The sequence below is a fragment of the Lepidochelys kempii genome, chromosome 9 (genome assembly GCF_965140285.1).
Source record: "Lepidochelys kempii isolate rLepKem1 chromosome 9, rLepKem1.hap1, whole genome shotgun sequence".
NCBI lineage: Eukaryota > Metazoa > Chordata > Testudines > Cheloniidae > Lepidochelys > Lepidochelys kempii.
Genome location: NC_136388.1, coordinates 58,258,537 through 58,278,669, shown reverse-complemented (window position 1 = coordinate 58,278,669; position 20,133 = coordinate 58,258,537). Strand labels below are relative to the sequence as shown.

The window sequence follows — 20,133 nt, the reverse complement described above, 5'->3', positions numbered from 1 at the left end:
GCTGACGCTTCGCTGCCAATCCCAGCGCAGCCTGAGAAGTCAACAGCCAATCGCCGTCTCTAGGGGCAGTTCAACTTCCGGGCTGAACGTCGGAAGTGCCCGGCCACCTGCCTGAGCTGAGGCACTTCGGTTCCGGCGCTTCGAACCCGGCACTGTTGGCTGCGGAGGGCAGAGTCCGCGGGCGGGGGCAGCGTGCACTGGCCGCTGGGTCTCCGAACCGCCCGGGGCCCAGGAGGTACAGAGGGAGGGCGGACAGGGGAAGGGGTTTGAGCGGCGCACACGGTGATGGCCGTTACCTGCCTGGGGGCTGCAAGTAGATCACTAGAGATGAGGTGGGTGGGGCAGGGCGTCTCCTCAGCTGTATGCGCCCCGCTGGGGGGCTCCAGCCCCCTGGGGCCGGGCTGGCTACTCCACCCAGGCTGGGCCATTTCTAGGAAGGAGGCAGCCGATGTCTCAGTGAGACACAGGAAGTCGGGGGCGAATGTGGGGCCCCCGCCCTCCAGTGTGCAGAGGGATGGGATTCCCCACTCCCACGCAGGGAGGGAGGCTAAGGAGAGGCCTGGCAGGCCCCTGGGGACAGTGAGGACTGCACCCCCCAATTAACTTCTGCCTGGGGCAGCGGGGCACGATGGGGGCAGTGTGCCCTGACGGGGCACAGGCTACCTCGCTCAGAACAGGGTGGTCAAAGGCTGGGCAGATGGTTTGCATCTGACACGCCTGGAATGTAGTGCCCGCATAGGCCTGGCTCATTCACTTGGGAAGGGAAGTGGGGGGGCGATGCCTCTAATTTGGCAGGGGTTTCAAGGTAGATTTTAAAGTCTCACGATGAAGGGGTTGCATTGCCTTTGAGCATCAGTGAGCTATACCCTGAGAGGGTCTGTCCCCCACTGGATCCCCTTGTGAAGCCTTTTTGCACCTGAATTGCATGCTCACTGTGACTTCAGCTTCATGTCCTCCAGTAGTCTGGTGGCCAAGGGTTGGTAAATGGCTGCACAGTGATCAGAAAGCATTGATAGGGATGGTTCTGCATGGGGGGAGGCCAGTAATGCCAAGTGGATCTGCAACACATTTTGCCTTCAAATGCCATAATTTCTCTCACCTTCCCTTTTATAACTGCCTGTGCTCATCCTCTCCTGCTTCTTGGCTATCTTACCCTATTTCTGCCTTGCTCTTTCCTTGCTGTGCTCCATTTGCCTGCCTCTCATCTGATCCTATCAAACCTAGATCTTCCATTCCTAACTTCTGGTCAACTCTCTGATTGGTGAATCTCTTCTACCCCTGAATAATTTGAGCAGAGTGGAAAGCTGAGTGTTTGTCAGAGGCCTCTGCTCTATGCAAGTACTCCAGGTAGAGCTGAGAGTGGTTAAATTAGTGGTTAAATGTGTTCTTTTAATACTGGATGGCGCATCTGACTCATGAATTTTGCAAGATACAGGCTGGTTTAGTGTTGATGGGCTATATTTTCAGATGAGCTCAGTTCCCATATAGGCGCCTAAATTAAATGGCCAGATTTTTAAATCAGAACCAAACAAATTCCCGCGAAAACAATACGAGGTGCTGGATGCTGCAAACTTTTGAAAAACTGACCACTTACTGAAGTGCCTAAATGGTAGCTGAGCTCTTCTGAAAATCTGACCTGACCCCTTCTTGAAATACAATTTAGTACAATTAACAACTACGAAATGTTTCACATGGGCACTGACTGTTTAGTACTCCATGAACTGTAGCTCTGGCAATTGTCTGAGATGCAGCTAGAACAATTTCTTCATCTTTTCTTGTAAGTTATTTATTGTATTAATCTTAAAAGCTAATAAACTATGTTTATCACATGATCTAGCCCTCCTACCAACCATTTTCATGCCTATACATGAAAGCCACTGGTATCCTAGGACTCCTTTAAACTTCAACGGCCTGATACTGAGATGGGCTGAACATCTGCACTCCTCTTTGAAAATACATTGATTAGGTCATAAGATCAATGTTGAAAGATTGATTCTTTAATTATGAAAATTTCAGGCTGAATAATTATTCCGTGTAGAGTGTGGGACAATATGGAGCCAAACCACATTGTGTAGAAAATAAGGAACAGTTCTTATATTGTAAAATAAATAGTAAGCAACCTTATGTTTCCTTTCTGCTGCTGCTTCCTGGAAGCTGTTTGATTGCCTTCTCTGTATAATCAAGAATAGGAGTTTTGTATGTTTTCTCCCTTCAAGTTATTCTCAAGGTTTTTGTTATGAATCTCCCTGCTCTTTACTTTTTCAGATCACATCCATGTTTCTCTTCTGTGTTAGCTTTTTTGTTTTTAAAGAAAGATATTTCTTACTCCAGTTCCATGTCCTCAAGACCAAGCTGTCGCTAACTGGGCATCTTGTTGGCAGCCTCACACGAGGGACAGGACTGAGTGGGCCATGGGGACTGATTTCACCTGTGGAATTCAGGGCAGAGTTGGAGCACATGTCTGGGTCAGTAAATAGTCTGGAAGCATGTGCAATTCTGTGGGCAAGTTAATGATAGAAAGGTAAGGGAGGTGTAATTTGATTCATAAAAACCTACAGGATCAAAATTTCAATGGTGTCACCCTCTGAAGCATGGTAGGGGGGACTCAATCCCTCTCTCCTCTCCACACGCCCCCCAGCTCCAGGTCCTCCAGTTGGTGGAATTTTTTGATAATACATTGTCATCGGAAATGGGTCAAGTTGGATATCATTTGAAAGCCCTTTCTCTCACAAACAAGGGTACCCAACATGACAAACCTAGAACAATTGTGTAGATATACATTAGAGAAAATGTTTACAAATCAACTTTTAAAAATTATACTTTAACACAGGCATGTCAAACATGCAGCCTTCACAAAGCTAAATCATGGCCCTTGACTGACTGTGCTGTGTCATCAGTTAATGCCAGAACTGGATACCTAATTAATTTTTTTGATGTTACAGATTACTATAAATGGAAGGAGTACTTCGAGTTGATTTGCCATCATTGGCAAAAAAGAAGCAGTTCAGTTCTTCTTTGATAATCGGCTTTGGTTTTTATGCCAAAAGAGTTGTAATGAGGCACTGGTTAAGACGTCAGCATCAAGTCAGAAATTACTGGAATCCATCTGCAAATGGTATGCACGTCGTTACATAGCATACATTATATAATTTAATTAATTACAATCCCAAAGTAATTTATTACAAAATCTTTGTTTTTACTTTGGTCTTGATCGTTTTTAGGCATTAGTGTGGAGATAAAGAGTACCATCTAGTAGCTGCATCTTTGGAGAATACCACCGTGGAGGACTGGGTTAAACACAATGCTTCAGTGGCACCTCAAATGCTTATAAGACGTGCGCCTATAAACTGAATTTGGAAAGGCTGGAGAGAAAGTACATCAAGCACCCAGGAAAATGTTGAAGATGCCATGATCAGTGCCATCTGTGGGCGAGTCTTTGCTGCTCTTTATTTGATCTGTCAGGACTGCTAATTGGCATTTGTATCTCGTAGCACTGGAAGACTTTGTTAAATACTACTTTGCTTTAGATTTAACCAGCTATACTGTGATGATTGCCTGGTACCTCCCTGAAATAAGAGGTGTGGAAAAATGGAGGAATTTTGAAAGGGAAATTGGGTTGTTAAAAGGTCGCCAGCTCCCTTCTGTGCACTTGGTTCAGATGATGCCCTAGAACATAAAAACAGAGCAACAAAAGTGAAAGGGCGTAGAGTGGGCATAACACAGTATCCAAAGGCTCTTTCACAGTTTTTCCTGACAAATCCAGCACTCCATCCATCAAGTTTTGAATGAAACATTAAGCATGGCTGGGAAAAAAACAAGCACCATCTAAATTCATTAGGTGCAGTTAAATGCCAAGAAGGGTCAATTTTAAAGCTACAGGATGAGCTTATTTGCACTGGCAACCGGAGCTCATTAATATTATGATAAAAGCAGTCTTCAGTGATGAGATAGCTGATGATGTCAATCAAATGCATACTTTTGGTCATGATTTGTATGAAACCTTTAAACCCCAAAGAATTATCCCAGGCTCTTTCAATCTACGGGCTCCAGTCAAGAAGAACTTGTGCTTTTTATATAAGAGATAAAGTCAGATTGAAGGTGGCAGGAATGATTACTGAGCTAACCACACATAGGATATTATTTGCTCTTTTCCTGGTTGTGTCCAGATCTCAAAATGATGTTGATATGTGAGACTTTGAAAAAGTACAAGTTCTCTGCGGTACCACAATTGTTCCATCACATTTAAACATCAATGTATTGTACCAGGCGAAAAGCAAACTAATGCACATCTTCCATTATGTTCCTAAGCCACCACCAATTAACAATGTGACCTGTACCTTATATCAGCAGAGGCCTTTCAGCATAGCAATCATAGATGCTATGGCTGAGATACATGCTCTCAACAAACCAGAAATGGTTAATACCTGCCAAGATTTGGCTGAACACTTCATTATGAGGCTACAGAGAAAATATTGGATGTATGATGAAGTCCACCTTGCATTTGACATGTATGCAGAGAAAACAATTAAAAATATTACCATGAAGAAGAAACTCCATGGTATTACACCTGTCCAATACAAAATAATTGACTCCACAAACTTCTCTAATGTCACAATGGAAGGTTGACTGGAAAGACCAAATTATCTTACTGGAAGGCACTTGAGTCAGCCTCCAAAGACTCTTTCCTCACTCTTAAGGTACTCAGAATGGCTGAGATGGTCACTGATGAGGTCATAAATGCACTGCAGGCATTTGTATGCTGAGTTTATCATTTTAAGACCAACATGACAACACTCGCAGAGCTACATAGATTGTTTTCCAAGAAGCAGACAAATGGAGAAAAATTGCCACGGACAAGTATTTATACCTGCTAACCCGAGGGCAAATTATTGAGCAATGGAATCACTCCAGGATGATTGAACACATCCAAAACTATTCTATCGGACATGGATGAGTCTTATGTGTGAAATACCATATACTCCTGAATTAATCCTTCAGCTAATCAAATGCTCGTGTGCAAAGACCAGATGCTTACCCTGTAAATGTTTGGCCATCAGCCTGTCCTGTACGGAGATGTGCGAGTGCGGCATGGACGAGGATCGGTGCGACAGCGTCTAGCAGTGGTGCCCTAGAGAGAGAGAGAACATTTATTCAGCAAAATCGCCATCCATGTCTTCAGTCCTACAAGTCAAAGTTAACTTCCCTAGGATTACCAAAGATCAGTCTTTTTTTTTTTTTTTTATGCAACCAATGCATTCCTGCGTTGAAGTATAATTAAATAAAATTGATTTTTAAGCATTTTCTCAAATATAATTGTTCTAGGTTTGTCATGTTGGATACCATTATGTTCGTGGGAGAAAGGGCTTTTGAGTGATACCCATTTCCAACAATACTCTATTATCAAAATTTCCACTGACTGGAGGACCTGGAGCTGGGGGGAGGAGGATGCAAGTTCCCGCCTGTCGCAGAGGATAATACCATTGAAATTATGATTCTGTAGATTTTTATGAATCAACTGGCACTTTGCTGTCATTGTCTGTCTGGCCCCTCTCTGTCACTAACTTGCCCACAGAATGAGATTTTACTACATTACACTCCCAGACTAAAATGGAAACTTGCACAGCTGCTGCCCATGCTGTAGCTTTCACTAGCACCACATTCATACCAAATAAATATACATCTGTATTTTTCTAATCCAAGCATAAACTAATAGTATTTGTAGACTTTATGGCAGATGTCACAGTCACACCACCCTGTGCTGTGATCCTGTTAAGATTTAGCTAAACAAGATCAAATTGGGTCAGTACTTGGATGATAGACCACCAAGGAAAACTAAGGTGCTGTAGGATGTAGAGTTGGTGATCCAATAGGTGTCAGTCAGAATGGAACTGAACTGATGCCCCAGTGTGGTGTTGGGGGGGAACTGTGCTATTGGAAGTTCTGTCTTTTGACTGACACATAAAATCAAGATCTTGAGCATTCGTGACCATTATGGAGCCCATGGAGTAGGGCAGTATCCTGGCCAAATTCCAACTTGGGTAATTACATTCTGCTGACTTAAGGTGTACAGTGATGGTTTCCACATATCGGTGTTGGATAAAGTGACTCCTATGCATAGTTTGTGAATCAATTCAAGTCTGTAAAGCACTTCGGGATCTTCCAGAATGAATGGTGCAATAGAAATGTCACCTTATCCTTTACAGATCGTTCCAGAAAGCCTCTTGTTGAATGACTTCAGTACTGATTTCCTTGAAGTGCCAATTCATTATTCGGTATGTCCAAGGTGTATGGGATAGCAAGGGAGTGTATTTTCCCTGTGTAGGTTGCACTGAGGCAGTTGTTAATTTTTTTCTCTTCCTGACTCTCCTCCTGTTTTTGTACCCAGATTTGATTACTTACATGCAATGTTTGCCTTGTACATGCACAAGTTTTCTGGATGAGATCACTGTATTTCATTGGGATATTGCTTCTGGTCTATAGCAGGAAGACCTTACACTGATTAGTTCTTAATTCTTTTACTCCACGTTAAAGATAGAACCAAGAAAAAGCGGTTACTCACCTTCTTGTAACTGTTCTTCAAGAGGTGTTGTTCATGTCCATTCCAATCTGGTGTGTGTGTGTGTGTGTGTGTGCACACGTGCACGGTAGCCAGAAGATTTTCCCATAGCAGTATCTGTCAGGTTGGTCTAGGAGCCCCCTGGAGTTGCTCTTTCATGGCGCTCAATATAGAGCCCTGCCGACCCGTCACCCCTTCAGTTCCTTCTTGCTGGCTACTCTGACTGAGGGGTAGGAGGGTGGGTATTGGAATGGACATGAACAACACATCTTGAAGAACAACAGTTACAAGAAGGTGAGTAAACGCTTTTTCTTCTTTGAGTGCATGTTCATGTCCATTCCAATCAGGTGATTCACAAACCCAGATTCAAGAGGTGAGGTCAGAGTCGTCCACTGATTGGAGCACCACTCTTCCAAAGGCCGCATCATCTCTGGCCTGCTGGGTGATTGCATAGTGTGTGGTGAAAGTGTAAATGGGGGACCACATTGCCGCTCTGCAGATTTCCTGGGTGGGAACCTGCACAAGGAATGCTGTTGAAGAGGCCTGAGCCGTGGTGGAATGCACAGTGATCGAAGGAGCAGGTACCCCTGCTAGGTTGTTGCACTCCCAGATGCAGGACGTGATCCACAATGAAATCTGTTAAGAGACAGGAAGACCTTTCATTCTGTCTGCCATGGCCACAAATAACTGCACCGAGTTTCAGAATGGTTTCATTCTCTCGCTGTAGATGGCTAGCACTCTGTGGACATCCAATGAGTGAAGTCTTTGCTTCCTGCCGCTTGAGTGCGACTTAGGATAGAATACGGGGGTGGGTGGGGAAGATGTCCTGGTTGATCTGAAACTGGGAAACAACCTTTGGGAGGAAAGCCAGGTGAGGTCTGAGCTGGACCTTGTCCTTATGGAACACAGCGTACAGGGGCTCTGAAGTCAGGGCATTGAGCTCAGACACCCTCCTGGCTGAGGTTATCACTACCAGAAACGCTACCTTGTATGAGAGATGGAGCATGTTGCCAAAGGTTCAAAGGGCGGTCCCATGAGTCTGGAAAGGACCAGATCGAGGTCCCAAGCCAGGACAGGCTGCCAGACATGCGGGTATAGCCTGTCGAGCCCTTTAAGGAAACGGCTGACCATAGATTTGGCAAAGACTGTGTGGCCCTCTGTACCTGGATGAAGGGCAGAGGTGATGACCAAGTGAACCCTTATTGATGACATGGACAGCCCCTGGATGGAGATGGAGGAGATAGTCTAATATAAGTGGCACAGAGGCGAGCGTTGGGTGAATGATGCTGCACCAACCAGATTGAAAATCTCTTCCACTTAGCCCTGGTGGAGGGCTTGCACTGAGTCTGAGCAGGAGAGCTCCAGTGGGTTCAGCAATGGAGCTTCCACACCGTGAAGTGCAGCGACTCTAGGTTTGGATGTTGGAGACAGCCATGATCCTGAGTTAGTAAGTCTGGGAAGAGTGGCAAGGTGACTGGAGCTTCGACGGACATTTCCAGGGGTGATGTGTACCAGTCTTGGCGGTGCCAGGCTGGAGCTATCACAGTCACCAAAGCTTCTTCCCTCCATATCTTGAGGAGCACCATGTGAACGAGAGGGATGGGCGGGAACGCGTATAGGAGATGGCCTCCCCATAGGAGGAGGAACATGTCCATGATGGATCCCAGGCTGTGATTCAGGAAGGAGCAAAATTGCTGACACTTCCTGTTTGTGTCGCGTGGCGAACAGGTCTATCTGGAGAAAACCCCACTGATGGAAGTTTGAGTTCACGATGTCTGGGCGAACGGACCACTCATGGTCGTGGAACGACTTGCTGAGATGGTCCACCAATTCATTCTGTACTCCAGGGAGGTACGATGCTTGCAGGTGTATCGAGTGTTCTACACAGAAGTCCAATAGTATGAAGGCTTCCTGGCACAGGGGAGAGGAGCATGCACCCCCATTTGTTGATATAAAACATAGCCGTCGTGTTGTCTGTCATGACTGATACACATCTCCCTGCTAGGTGTGCTCAAAGTCTGGTATGCCAGGCGTACGGCTCTCTGACATTGTGGAGAGTGAGATCTGCCTGAGACCAGAGGCCTTGTGTTCTGAGGTTTCCCAAATGTGCCCCCCAGCCCAAGTCTGATGTGTCTGTCACTAGCAAGAGGGATGGCTGAGGGCCAGTGAAAGGGACCCCTGCACGTACTACCTGTGGGTCGAGCCATCACAGGAGGGAATCGACTACCGGGTGAGGCAGGGTTACAATCCTGTCTAAACTGTCCCGGGCTGGCCGGTACACTGATGCCAGCCATGACTCAAGAGGTCGAAGTCTGGCATGCTGTAGTAAGTAGGTACAAGCTGCCATGTGTCCTAGAAGTTTCAGGCAGTTCTGTGCTGTAATGGGAACTGTCTGAGACCTTGAGTAATGTCACCTAGGGCTTGAAATCTTGCTTCTGGAAGGAATGCCCTGGTGTATGTTGAGTCCAGTAGCATCCCTACAAATTCTATCCTCTGAACCGGGGACAGCTTTGATTTCCCCTCGTTCAGTAGCAAGCCCAGTTCGTCAAAAGAAGCTCTTATGAAGGCGAACTGCGTTTCTACTTGAGTCCTGGATCAGGCCTTGATCAGCCAGTCGTCGAGGTACGGGAACACCTGTACCTGTCTGTCGCCTGCAGAGAAACACGGACACGACTGCCATGCACTTGGTGAATCCTTGAGGTGCGGCTGAAAGACCGAATGGGAGGACTGTGAACTGGTAGTGTGTGTTGTTGTTCACCACAAACCTGAGGTATTTTCTGTTGGACGGAGTTGTTATTATGTGAAAGTATGCATCCTTCAAGTCAAGGGCGACATACCAGTTTCCTGGATCTAATGAGGCGATGATGGAGGCCAAAGAGACCATGTGGAACTCAAGCTTCTTCACGAACTTTTTGAGTTCTCACAGGTCTAGGATGGGCCTGAGCCTGCCTTTGGCTTTCGGTATTAGGAAATACCGAGAATAGAAACCATTGCCCTTCTGCTCCTGAGGAACCTCTTCCACTGCCCCCAGCAAAGGGAGCGAGTGCACCTCCTGTATAAGGAGTTGCTTGTGAGAGGGATCCCCGAAGAGGGACAGTGAAGGATGGTGGGAGGGCACAGAATTGGATGAAGTATCCCCTCTCTACCATACGGCGCACCCAGCAGTCTGAAGTGTTACGGGACCAAGCACAGTAGAAAGGGGACAGCCAGGACGAAAAGGTAAGGCGGGGTAGATCCAGTTTTTGTTCTGGTGCGCCGTCCTTGACTGAACCTTCAAAAGACCTGTTTCGGACCGGAAGGTGGCTTGGATTGGACAGAGCCCTGGCCTGATGATGGGTGTAGCCTTTTCCTGCCACTCCTGTTCCTCCTCTGGGAACCGTCCTGATGGTTCTGCTGGTAGAAGCGTGGGGGAGGTTGTGGTCTAAAATGCTTCTGCTGCATAGTTGGAGTATGGAGGGCCAATGATTTGAGAGCAGTTCTCGAGTCCTTTAGGCTATGCAGCCTTTTGTCTGTTTTCTGGGAAAAGAGAGCTGAACCCTCGAATGGGAGGTCCTGAACAGTCTGGACCTCACATGGCAGGCCCGAGACCTGGAACCTCTGAATCATGGCTATGTCCCTAGCCATCACGCAGGTAGCCGCATCCAGCGTGGCTTGCAGCGAAGCTTGTGAAATGAGCTTCTCCTCCTCCCACCAGAGCCAAAAACTCGGCGCAGGAGTCCTTCAGCTCTGCAGATTTTGCCATTGTCCCGCATGTGTTGTAGCAGTACCTGCTGACAATGGCCTGCTGGTTAGAGATGTGGAGCTGCAATCCGCCAGTGGAATAGACCTCTCTCCCATAAAAGTAGAATCATTTTGCTTCACGATTCTTCAGGGAGGGTCCCTGGAAGCCCTGGCGTTCATGTTGGTTGGCAGCATCAAGAGCAAGAGAGTCAGGTGGGGGATGGGCATACAAATGCTCATAGCTCCTGGACAGCAGAAAGTAGCGCCTTTCGTTGTGCTTAGTTGTAGGGGGCAATGAGGCTGGGGTCTGCCACAAAGTTTTTTGTGGTGTCAGAGATGGTCTTTGTAAGAGGCAAGGCGATACGTGCAGATCTGGAGGGGTGAAGGATGTCTACCATTGGATCTGCGTCCTCCACTACTTCCTTCACTTGAATGCCCAGGCCCTGGGCAACTGTTGCAGCAATTGCTGTAGAACCCTGCTGTCCTCCAGGGCTGGGGCTGTAGCCGGGCCCACCAGCGCCTCATGTGGTGAGGACGAGGAAGAGACCCCCATAAGGGGTGGCTGTTCCCTTCCTTCTGCACCCAAAGGGTTCTGCAGCACCTGGATTTCTTGGGCCGGTGCCCACTCAGATGGTGTTGTGCCCCTCGGTGTCAGGACTCAGCACCGGTGTCAGTGTATGCAAAGTGTAATCGGTGCCGAGGCAGTCGCTGGTGCCGGAGCCGTTGTCAGTGTTGGAGACATCGGAGCCAAAACAACTGGGGCTGGTGCAGGCCATGCCGGTGCCACGGTGCCAGAGGCGATGGGATGGTGGCATTGGGTGGCAATGCAGCTACCCGCGATCCTACTGATGCCAATGGTGCTGGCGGGGGTACAAACATGGCTGAGGCCACTGACATTGCCCTGGGATGTGACCCTTGGCTTTGATGAAAAGCCCAGGGAGGCCAAAAGGGCCATTGCGCTGGGGGCCGCCATTGTGCGGGCCATGGTGCCAGGTAAGGGTGTTGGTCCTGTGTTGACATGGACCATCTGCTCCTACTCCTACAGGACCAATAGGAGTCTGACTCTGAGGTGTCTGAAAAAGAGGACCACAGAGGAGCAGTATTTCTGGGTGCCGACCGTTTGTGCCGAGGGCTCGGGGACCATCGCAGCTGCTGGATCTGTTCCAGTGCCCAGGAGTGGTGCGCTGGAGTTGGAGATCAGCAGGGCATCATGGCGGGCTTTCCCCCTTGAAGGCGCTCTGCGAGCGACCAGTACTGGTGACCTGTCCCGTCTAGGAGGGGAGAACGGTGCCATGAAATGGAGCAATTCTTGGGCTGCCTCGAATGCCTCCGGAGTTGAAGGGAGGTGCAGCTCCCGGGTTGGCCTCGGCAAATGAGGAGGGTCTAAACTCAACCGTCCTTCCACGTGGGCAGGAGTCTACACGACTGTCACCGGTGGTGGAGCGGAAGTAGTGTGGCCCAACTTGGGTCTCACGATGGCTAGCTCCTTAGGCCTAATGGGGAGAGCGACCCCTCTCCGGCCTCTTCTTCTTTTGCGGTACCGGTGACTCCATGTGGCATGTGAGCCATGAATGGAGCCGGTGCCATGAGTACTTGTCCTTACTCAGCACCGGTGCTTGTGCTGATGGTGCTGGAGCGCTCTGCATCGAGGAAGAACAACGCGGTGCAGGTCAGTCGACCCAGGGTCAGACTTGGGGTGGAGTGCAGCCTCCATTAACAGGACCTTCAGGCACTGATCTCTGTCCTTTTAATGTCCTGAGCCGAAAGGTCTTGCAGATGGTAGAACGATCCTTCTGATGGTTCTCTCCTAAACACTTCAAACATGAAGTGTGAGGATCGCTTCTGGGCATACACTTGCTGCAGACTTCACAGGCTTTGAAGCCCGGAGACCCTGGCATGCCCTGGCGTCAAGAGAGTGAGGAGGGGACGCCCCCTCCCCAAGAAAACTTAGTCTAACACTAAGGGCTCCTAACTATTTAATTAACACTACAGAGCTAATGAAAACTATATGTATATAGACTGCTAAATGCACTTGCCAAGACAAGAGCACCGGGAAGTTCCAGCAAATCGTCACTGGTGGTAAGAAGGAACTGAGAGGGCGGCGGGTCGGCAGGGCTCTATATTGAGCGCCATAAAGGTGCAACTCCAGGGGGCACCCAGACCGACCCGATGGATGCTGCTATGGGAAAATCTGGTTACTGTGCATGTGTGTGGACATGAACAAGCACTTGAAAAAGAATACACTGTTTTGGTTGCCTCATGTAGTTCTAAGGGGAGTAGTTTTCTTGACCTTCATTATGCTAACAGGTCAGCTTATGCCAGTCTTAAGAGGGCTGATAAACAAGAATCCCAATAGAAAAAGCCACCTCAGTGACTAGTATTCTGTTGCCCTCACTGGTATCCGTGACCCTTCAATTAACAGCTAAGATCTGAAATGCACAAAGTAGTAATGGCTATTGACAAGAAGTTTGTAAATGAATGGGCAGTTCTCCCAGCCTTTCAAAGAGATCTGATGATTCAGAGTGGCAGCACTGCAAGTGCCAAGTATGAGATAATCAGACCTGCAGAGTCGTATGCTGCATAGGCAGGATTGTTTCTGGAATGACTTTGGTTCTTTCTAAGCTACTTTCACCTATTGTTGGTTGCCAGTCCTGCCTTTGGGAGTATGAGCATCATTGGCTCTGGACTCTTGTTTAAAAGCACTTTGTAAAATAAGGTATTGTTGCACAAAGCCTGTTTCTTAATTAGAGCTGTTAATGGAATAAGTAATACCGATTGTAAAGGGTTGTAAGGATGGTTATATAGAGCTTTCATCCCAAAGGATCCCAAAATGCCTTACAAGCTATATACAGCCACATATGCTCCAAACTATGAGCATCTCATGACATTTGGGTATCTTGTTAGTTTCCTGAATTGACTTTTGGGTATATTGCTAGTAACTCTTTTTTGTGAGCACACGATGGCACCGTTGAAACCAGGTAGTTTTCAGGCCTAACAGTTTGCTCCATGAATTTGTTCAGAGCTGAGGGGAAACATGCGTGTGTCCTGTGTGTTGATGCTGCATGCCTAGTGGGAGTGTCATAACAAATGGTTGAGGGAATGGCAGAAGGAGGGGATGCCGGTGCTCCGCCCATCCATCTGTGGGTGCGACGGGTAGGCGTCTACTGTGATGAACGCCGTAAAACATGGCTCGTGGCTGTGGAAGAGGCAAGTGACTTTCAAGCTTCTCAGTGATCATAGTTCTGATATTGTGGATGTCTTTACTGCATTGCTAATAACCGACTTATTCTTCTCTTGTGTACTTTCCCCTAGGAGGCAGGTACCCTGAGGGCCCGGATTCAACGAGTTCGGGTCCCCCTGGGTGAGGCGCTGCGACCCAGCCAACTTCCCCCATCACAACTGCCTCACATGTGGCAGCTTTCCGAGGGCGAGCAGTACAGGGATAGTAACTCTCGCATTTGGGAGATACAGCACCATCTAATGGTAAGACTGGTGGCAAACCTGAGTCATTCATGTTTGTGAAGTGATTTGAGATCCTTGAGGAAAGGTGCTGTAGTAGGGCAAAGAAATATTATTATTGAGGTATATTAGCTCTTTGCCACAGTGGTTTAGGTGTACTGAACTTTTCCTTGTCATATACAGATCAGGGGAGTTGAGGAGCTGCTGCTTAGACTCATGCCCGGTGATTAACTTGGTAAGTGTTGCCATTTCCTCTCTTTCTTACTCTTCTTTAACTATTTGTAGTGGTCCTTTAATATGAATTTTTGTCTTTCAGGAGCGGTGCCTCTAGGAAGATGTCCCTGTTTGTTTTGTACAATATATGATTCTCTCACCTCAGAGGTGGGAGGTGGCAGCTGTTTAACAGCACACAGCAGCACCACACAAGAGTTTAGGACAGGCAGTGAAGAAGAGTATCATGTCCAATTGAAACTACAAGGGGCAGTTTTAGGTAGGCAGAATGTAATTTCCCTGACTGGAGTTTGGCCAGGATACTGGGGCTAATGCCCCATCTGTTTTGAAAAGTGCCATGGGATTGTTAATGACCATGAAGGGTCAGAATGTCTTTCATATCCTATCCACAAGACAGTACATCAGCATCTCCTAGCACTGTGTGTGGGGACTTTGGCTTAATGGTGGCTCAGAGGGAAGAGTGATGCCCCAACACCACTTCCTGCAGCATCTGCATTTTCTTTGGAGTCTTCCATCCAACTACTAATCCCATCCACCTCTGCTTTCCTTTTGATCTCAAAGTGTCATGACGATAGACAGGTCAAACTGGGTGTCAAAAACCCTATCTTAAAAAAGGTTTGAGTCTGATAAGGTCATCTGCTGCATTTTTTGCTAGGTTGTTTTAATCTACCGATCGCCAAGGCATTTTCTTTTAAAAAGTAATCCTTTTTTAGGACCACAAAAATGATGCTTTTATTTATAAATTCCTTCTCCAGAGGCAGTTCTATGACAAATGCTGTTTCCCTAGAAGCGCCGCTCCCCCCATCAATGTTAGTACATCAAAAGATATTTGAGCATAATAAGCTCTGAGTTGAGCTCTTAAACTAAAACAACCATGTTCATTTAAGCATCCTTCAGATTCAACGTGGGTGAGAGTTCACTAATTGCCAAGTGGAAAAAGAACTAGATTTGACCAGGAAGAGATTTTCAGGTTTTACAAGATGAACCCTTCAAGATACCCATCATCCACTTTTCATTCCTTGCCTAACTCTAGCTGTCCCCAGTGATATCCTAGGGTGTTTAAAGCATTGTTGCTCCCTGGGCCAGTGGAGGACAGGACAGTGGGGAAGGTTCCGTGGTCGGCTTGTGGGCGATAAGGAATTCTTTGTGTGTCTCACAGTGACCCTAAAGCAACGTGAGACTGGCTTTGAATGGGGACCCATCCAATTGTCCATTGTGAGGAGGGTGTATGAATAGGGAAAATGTGAGCTCCATAGGGTCTAAGTCTTAGGCAGTGCCTTGCCCAGCCCCTAGAGAAAACCCACACCCCACTGTTTGTATAGTAACATTTTCCTATCATTCTAGTTCTGTGGATATGCCCCAGAAGGATCCCTGCCAGAAACAAGCCTGTGAAATACAGAAATGCTTGCAAGGTACCATGTGCAATCTTTTCTTTTTGGTGTCTTTTTTTTGTTTGTTTGTTTTTAAATTTAACCCCATCCTCCTTTCTCCCTAGCAAGAGGAATAAGGGAAGGACAAAAAATAACTTAGTTGCAAATGTAATGTAGTTGTAAAATCAGATTTTAATATCACCACATTGCATTTGATTTGATGTAACTAAACTCCACTACTGTACGACAAAGAGTTTGTCACAATAAAGGATAGTACTTATTTGTGTGTCTGAAAATAGATATATAGGAGAGGCAGTGGTGTTGTAGCATGGGGTGAAGTTTGCATTAACCTGAATTTGGGATGGTCACATTACTCACACATGGTAAAATGAGCCACAGGTCACTCATCTTGGAAAATCCCAGGTGGGTGTGCGGGTTCTCTCCCGTAAGTTGTTCTTGCCAAGGCCCAGGGTTTCAGTCTGTCATCCCTCCCCTGTTCCATATATGTCTGCAGCCAGTAGGGGAAACCACAAGAGGCTCTCTGCAGAGAGATGATGCTGAGCTGTAGGTGTCCTCCTCATTAAGCCTAGATTCATCAGCCTCCTTGCTTTCCCAGTGGCTCAGAGAAGCTGGGATGTGAATGAGAGCTAACTGGCCAGGGCTCATTCCCTGACCAATGAGCATCCCTTTCAGGTTAGCTGGAAAGCACCAGAGCAATGTACTCTCCTTTTGGTCTCTTCAGCTCCTGTTTGCGCACAGCGAGATGTACAGGTGAGATGACAGGAGACCTGTGTTGCTCCTAGGCTAGATCACTGCTGTGGGCTCTAGTTGGGGTTACCTGGAAGGATGTAAGCCAGACAGTTACTCTTCTCTTGGAAAGATTCTAATGCTTGTTCTGGAATCCCCAAGTTGCTCTTTTAGTCTCTCATTGGGTCACTGTTTCCTCCCTCTTAGTCTTCAAAAAGCTTGGGAGAATGATTATAGCAGTGCCTGTTTGGGCAGTACAATCTCCATTTCTCTTAACTAGGCTTGGCAGAATTAGAGTTTGTTCTTTTTATAAAAAAGGGGTACTTGTGGCCCCTTAGAGACTAACAAATTTATTTGAGCATAAGCCCACAAAAGCTTATACTCAAATAAATTTGTTAGTCTCTAAGGGGCCACAAGTACTCCTGTTCTTTTTGTGGATACAGACTAACACGGCTGCTACTCTGAAACCTGTCACTGTTTTTATAATTTCAACTAATAATTTTCATTTTTTTTCAATTTGTAACTATTTTCAAAATTGCACAATTATGGGGTTTAAACATTTTTTATTTTTATCCATTTTAAATTTTCACAATTACAGGAAATCGGGGGTGGGGGATCAGTGATTGACTGTCATTAAATATTGAAATTCAAAAAGATAAATATCCTTAAATCAAACGCTAATAAGTTCTCAAGCAGCATTTTTCTTCCTTGGCCGATCTGGAAATTTTGATGATTATTGATGGATGCCTCAGTTTGTGTGTGTAGGGTGAAAGTGACATTTACCAATAAAAATCTAGTCCTTTCAAGCCTACTTTATAGGGGGAGGTAGGTAACCCTCTGGCCAGGAAAGCTTCCTGCAGACAGAGACTTTATTAGCTAGCACCACTGTTCCACCTGCAGCAACAGCTGCTCTGTCCTGCTAGGGGCCACCTCCCTCAAAATTCTCATTCTCTGAAGATGGTGAACCTGTAAAACATTCTGGGACATTACAGGATCGAACAAGCTGTGCTGCCAAGCCGAGTCTCCGTTTCAGAACGTAAAGATTAAGGGTGGTGTTGGACAAGTAACCTATGTTCTGCAGTGTTTGAGAACCCTTAGCACCCTGAGGCACTATGGCCTCAATGAGTGCCACAGCTATTGCTACTTCTTAGAACCTGGGGTATGGTAGACACTGGGAAGGGAAGGAGAGAGCTGTGTGCATATGTGGGTTGACATCCACTAGAAGGTTGCTCGTTCCTAGTCTCAGCACTTTTGAGCTAATTGATGGCTCTGTGAGAAGAGGTATTTCACACAGGAAAGGGTGCAGGGGGCTTCACACAGCTCTGCAGAGCTCTCTGCCTGCCCCCCAAGAATGATTCTTCTTGCTGGTTGCAACCCATCTCTGGCCCCTCTTATGGTGCCCAAAGGCCTCTTTGACTAACTTGAGTGAAAAAAACCAAACCATGCATCTCTCTGCATTTGTACTGTGTTCTTCATTTGGTGTCTAAGGTTTAAATTCAACTGTAATCATTTATGGGTGACCTCCGAATTGGATGGGGAATAAATCCGTGGGAGAACAGAACCAAAGTCCAAACCCAGCTAGAGAGAGCAGGGGTTGCAGGGCAGGGAATCAGTGAAGATTTGTTAATAAATGTGAAGTTTTCTACCTAACAGTGGTAGATACACAATTGGGAGGTGGGTCATGCACCCCATTAGCTGTACTCCCTCCATTAAAGCAAGTTGTTTGCACCTCATCTCAACACCATTTCCCCAGAACTAAGCAGCATAGCTATTGCAGAGCAGGGATGTGGATGGGATGGGGAAGTGGCCACAAGAGGATCAAGCTCAATCCACAATGTGAAAGAACTTAACTAGGTTAGATGAACCCCCTTTTTCATGCAATTTGCTCTCTAGTGCAAGATTAGCATCTCCATTCTTTTATTTTACAGCCAACAACTATCTGGAGGCTAGATGTGAGGCTGTGCTCCAAGAGATGAGAAGATGCTGCGCCCTGTACCCCAAGGGCAGATCCATCTGTTGTTCGGGGTTTGAGAAAGAGGAAAGAGAGAGGGAGAAGCTTAAGGCAGCTTCAAATGGGATTCATGCAGCACCACAGTAACAGGCTGCAGCTCCAGCTCCAGGAGGTTATGGAGCGTGGGCCTCTCCTACAGACAAAGTAGCATGCAAGTGGCAAATAAGAATAAACCGGTTAAAATAATGCATTATCCACACTGATAAGGAAGCCAAAGAAGAATCCATCATAGAATAAAACGTCCTGTGCACCAAATGTAAAATGCAATACAACAGATGGGCTGTTCAAAGGATTATGTTTTCTATCCCAAACTCTTGTGACTTACAGTGCATTACATCTCTCTAAATACAGTTTGTTTCTGATGCTTAATGTACTCAGTAATCCATTCTCAGAATAAGAATTTGAGGGTGAAATATAAAACTTTTTCAGCCTTCTGGCATAGGACGTACAGGAAATAAGTTCAAGGAGAGTCTATTGAATGTGATGCATTAAGCAAGACCATCTTTGAGTAACAGAAATATTCCTATCATTGAGCCATAGTTTCCCAAAGACGTGATCTGCTTTTCTAGTACTTAAAGCAAGAATGGGATTCAGCTCTGGGGTTTATTCCCAGCTCTGCCACAGTTCGTCTGTGCCCATAATTCACTTCACCGAGGTGCCTGTTTCCTCAGTTGTGCAATGGGGTATTGGATTAATGAATAGTTGGACCACATTGCACAATAGTATTTGTATGATCTTAAAGACGTTGCAGAAGTATTTTATTTCAGGGACTGCTAAAGGAATAGATTCTTTTAAAGTAATATTTATGGAAAACTGAGGTGTTGGAATAAAATGGATTTTTATGATGTTGAGAGCAGCAGTCATCTTGTATGACTGAACATCTCTAAGCAATATGACATGCAATGAATTTGTGAGACGACAATGCCCCTTTACACATAGTTCTGTCATACAAAGCCTAAGCAACTTTGTGCACGTCAGGGTGATCATTACACTATCAAGCACAACTTAGTTAAGAAATACAGGTTTTTACGAACAATAACAGACCACTTCAGTTACTGGACATAATAGGCAGATACATCAAAGCACAGATGATAGATCCATTTATGTTTTGTATTCTAAATACCATGATACAAAATAAATGACTGGAATAATCTGAGTTCTCACTAGGGGTATTTATTCTGTTGTCTGGTTAGAGCATAATTTCTTCTCTCATGTGGTCAGGCAGTTTAGCTGATTTCATGATTCAGGCCCCCACCCACAAATTTTTGGAAGCTGTTTGGTGTTTTTATACCCTGAGCCTGTAATAATAAATTAACAATTTGTCACAGGAGTAACCTAGCATCTTGTTTTGATTAAGAGCTAGGAAAGTAATGAAGTGAAGTGGCTTTGAAGCTCTTCACAGCAAGTTCATATTTACCTCATTTCCCATTCAAAGAGAAGCTGCAGCAATGCACAAAGGGCTGGCTCGAAGCTTTTTTACAGCCATGACTTTGCCTTAAGGACATAAAACTTCTCGACGGCATCAGACTGTAGTCCTTCTTACCCAATATCCTGTCTCTTGACAGTGGCTGGTACCAGAACTTTTGGGGGAGTGGGTGTACAACAGGTCAGTAATAGAGTGTCTTCCGCTCCCAGCTTTGTTCCAAGCATGGAGTTCTGGCCCTGACCATTTTGGCTAATAGCCATTGATAGACTTATCCGGTTCTTTTGTGAATCAAGTTATACTTTTGGCCATCAAAACATCCTATAGTGATGAGTTCTACAGATTAACTGTGCACTGTGTGAAAAAGTACTTTGTCTAGTTTGTATTAAATCTACTGCATGTTAATTTTGTCAGTTGACCCCAGGTCTTTGTATTCTGTGTAAGGGTAAGCAACACTTATCTGTTCACTTTTTTGCATAGCCCTCTATCATATCTACCCTTAGTCATCTCTAAGCTAAATGTTTTAGTCTCTCCTCCTATGGAAGCTGTTCTATATCTTTGATCATCATTGTTGCCCTTCTCTGAACTCTTTCCATTCTCCTATATTTTTGCAATA

General features: G+C 46.1%; 2 protein-coding genes and 1 long non-coding RNA gene across 5 annotated transcripts; all 3 read left to right on the top strand.

Annotated features, from left to right (window-relative positions):
* The first annotated feature begins 82 nt into the window (after positions 1-82).
* On the top strand, positions 83-6,175 carry LOC140917522 (uncharacterized). Of its 3 annotated transcripts, none has more exons than XR_013636241.1 (4): positions 83-235; positions 2,266-2,465; positions 2,943-3,115; positions 3,222-6,175. It is a non-coding gene; the product is annotated as an uncharacterized LOC140917522 (long non-coding RNA). The 3 variants fall into 3 exon arrangements; XR_013636240.1 differs by having other exon boundaries at positions 85-235; positions 2,332-2,465; XR_012160878.2 differs by lacking the exon at positions 83-235 and adding an exon at positions 245-332.
* A 5,646-nt stretch (positions 6,176-11,821) lies between these two features.
* On the top strand, positions 11,822-15,342 carry MTCP1 (mature T cell proliferation 1). Its single transcript, XM_078854214.1, has 4 exons — positions 11,822-13,483; positions 13,589-13,759; positions 13,919-13,970; positions 15,311-15,342. Exons 1-3 carry the CDS (start codon positions 13,364-13,366, stop codon positions 13,964-13,966), a joined length of 339 nt encoding a protein of 112 aa, XP_078710340.1. The 5' UTR covers positions 11,822-13,363; the 3' UTR covers positions 13,967-13,970; positions 15,311-15,342.
* On the top strand, positions 15,311-20,076 carry CMC4 (C-X9-C motif containing 4). Its single transcript, XM_073360577.2, has 2 exons — positions 15,311-15,378; positions 18,012-20,076. Exons 1-2 carry the CDS (start codon positions 15,321-15,323, stop codon positions 18,179-18,181), a joined length of 228 nt encoding a protein of 75 aa, XP_073216678.1. The 5' UTR covers positions 15,311-15,320; the 3' UTR covers positions 18,182-20,076.
* Positions 20,077-20,133: the final 57 nt, after the last annotated feature.

Excerpts from the sequence above, each read along its gene's own strand:
- MTCP1 (XM_078854214.1), top strand. The coding sequence starts at position 13,364 with ATGGTTGAGGGAATGGCAGAAGGAGGGGATGCCGGTGCTCCGCCCATC. Across the intron at positions 13,484-13,588 it reads GGCTCGTGGCTGTGGAAGAG|GAGGCAGGTACCCTGAGGGC; the intron begins GCAAGTGACTTT and ends ACTTTCCCCTAG. Across the intron at positions 13,760-13,918 it reads AGATACAGCACCATCTAATG|ATCAGGGGAGTTGAGGAGCT; the intron begins GTAAGACTGGTG and ends TGTCATATACAG.
- CMC4 (XM_073360577.2), top strand. The coding sequence starts at position 15,321 with ATGCCCCAGAAGGATCCCTGCCAGAAACAAGCCTGTGAAATACAGAAA. Across the intron at positions 15,379-18,011 it reads AATACAGAAATGCTTGCAAG|CCAACAACTATCTGGAGGCT; the intron begins GTACCATGTGCA and ends TTTATTTTACAG.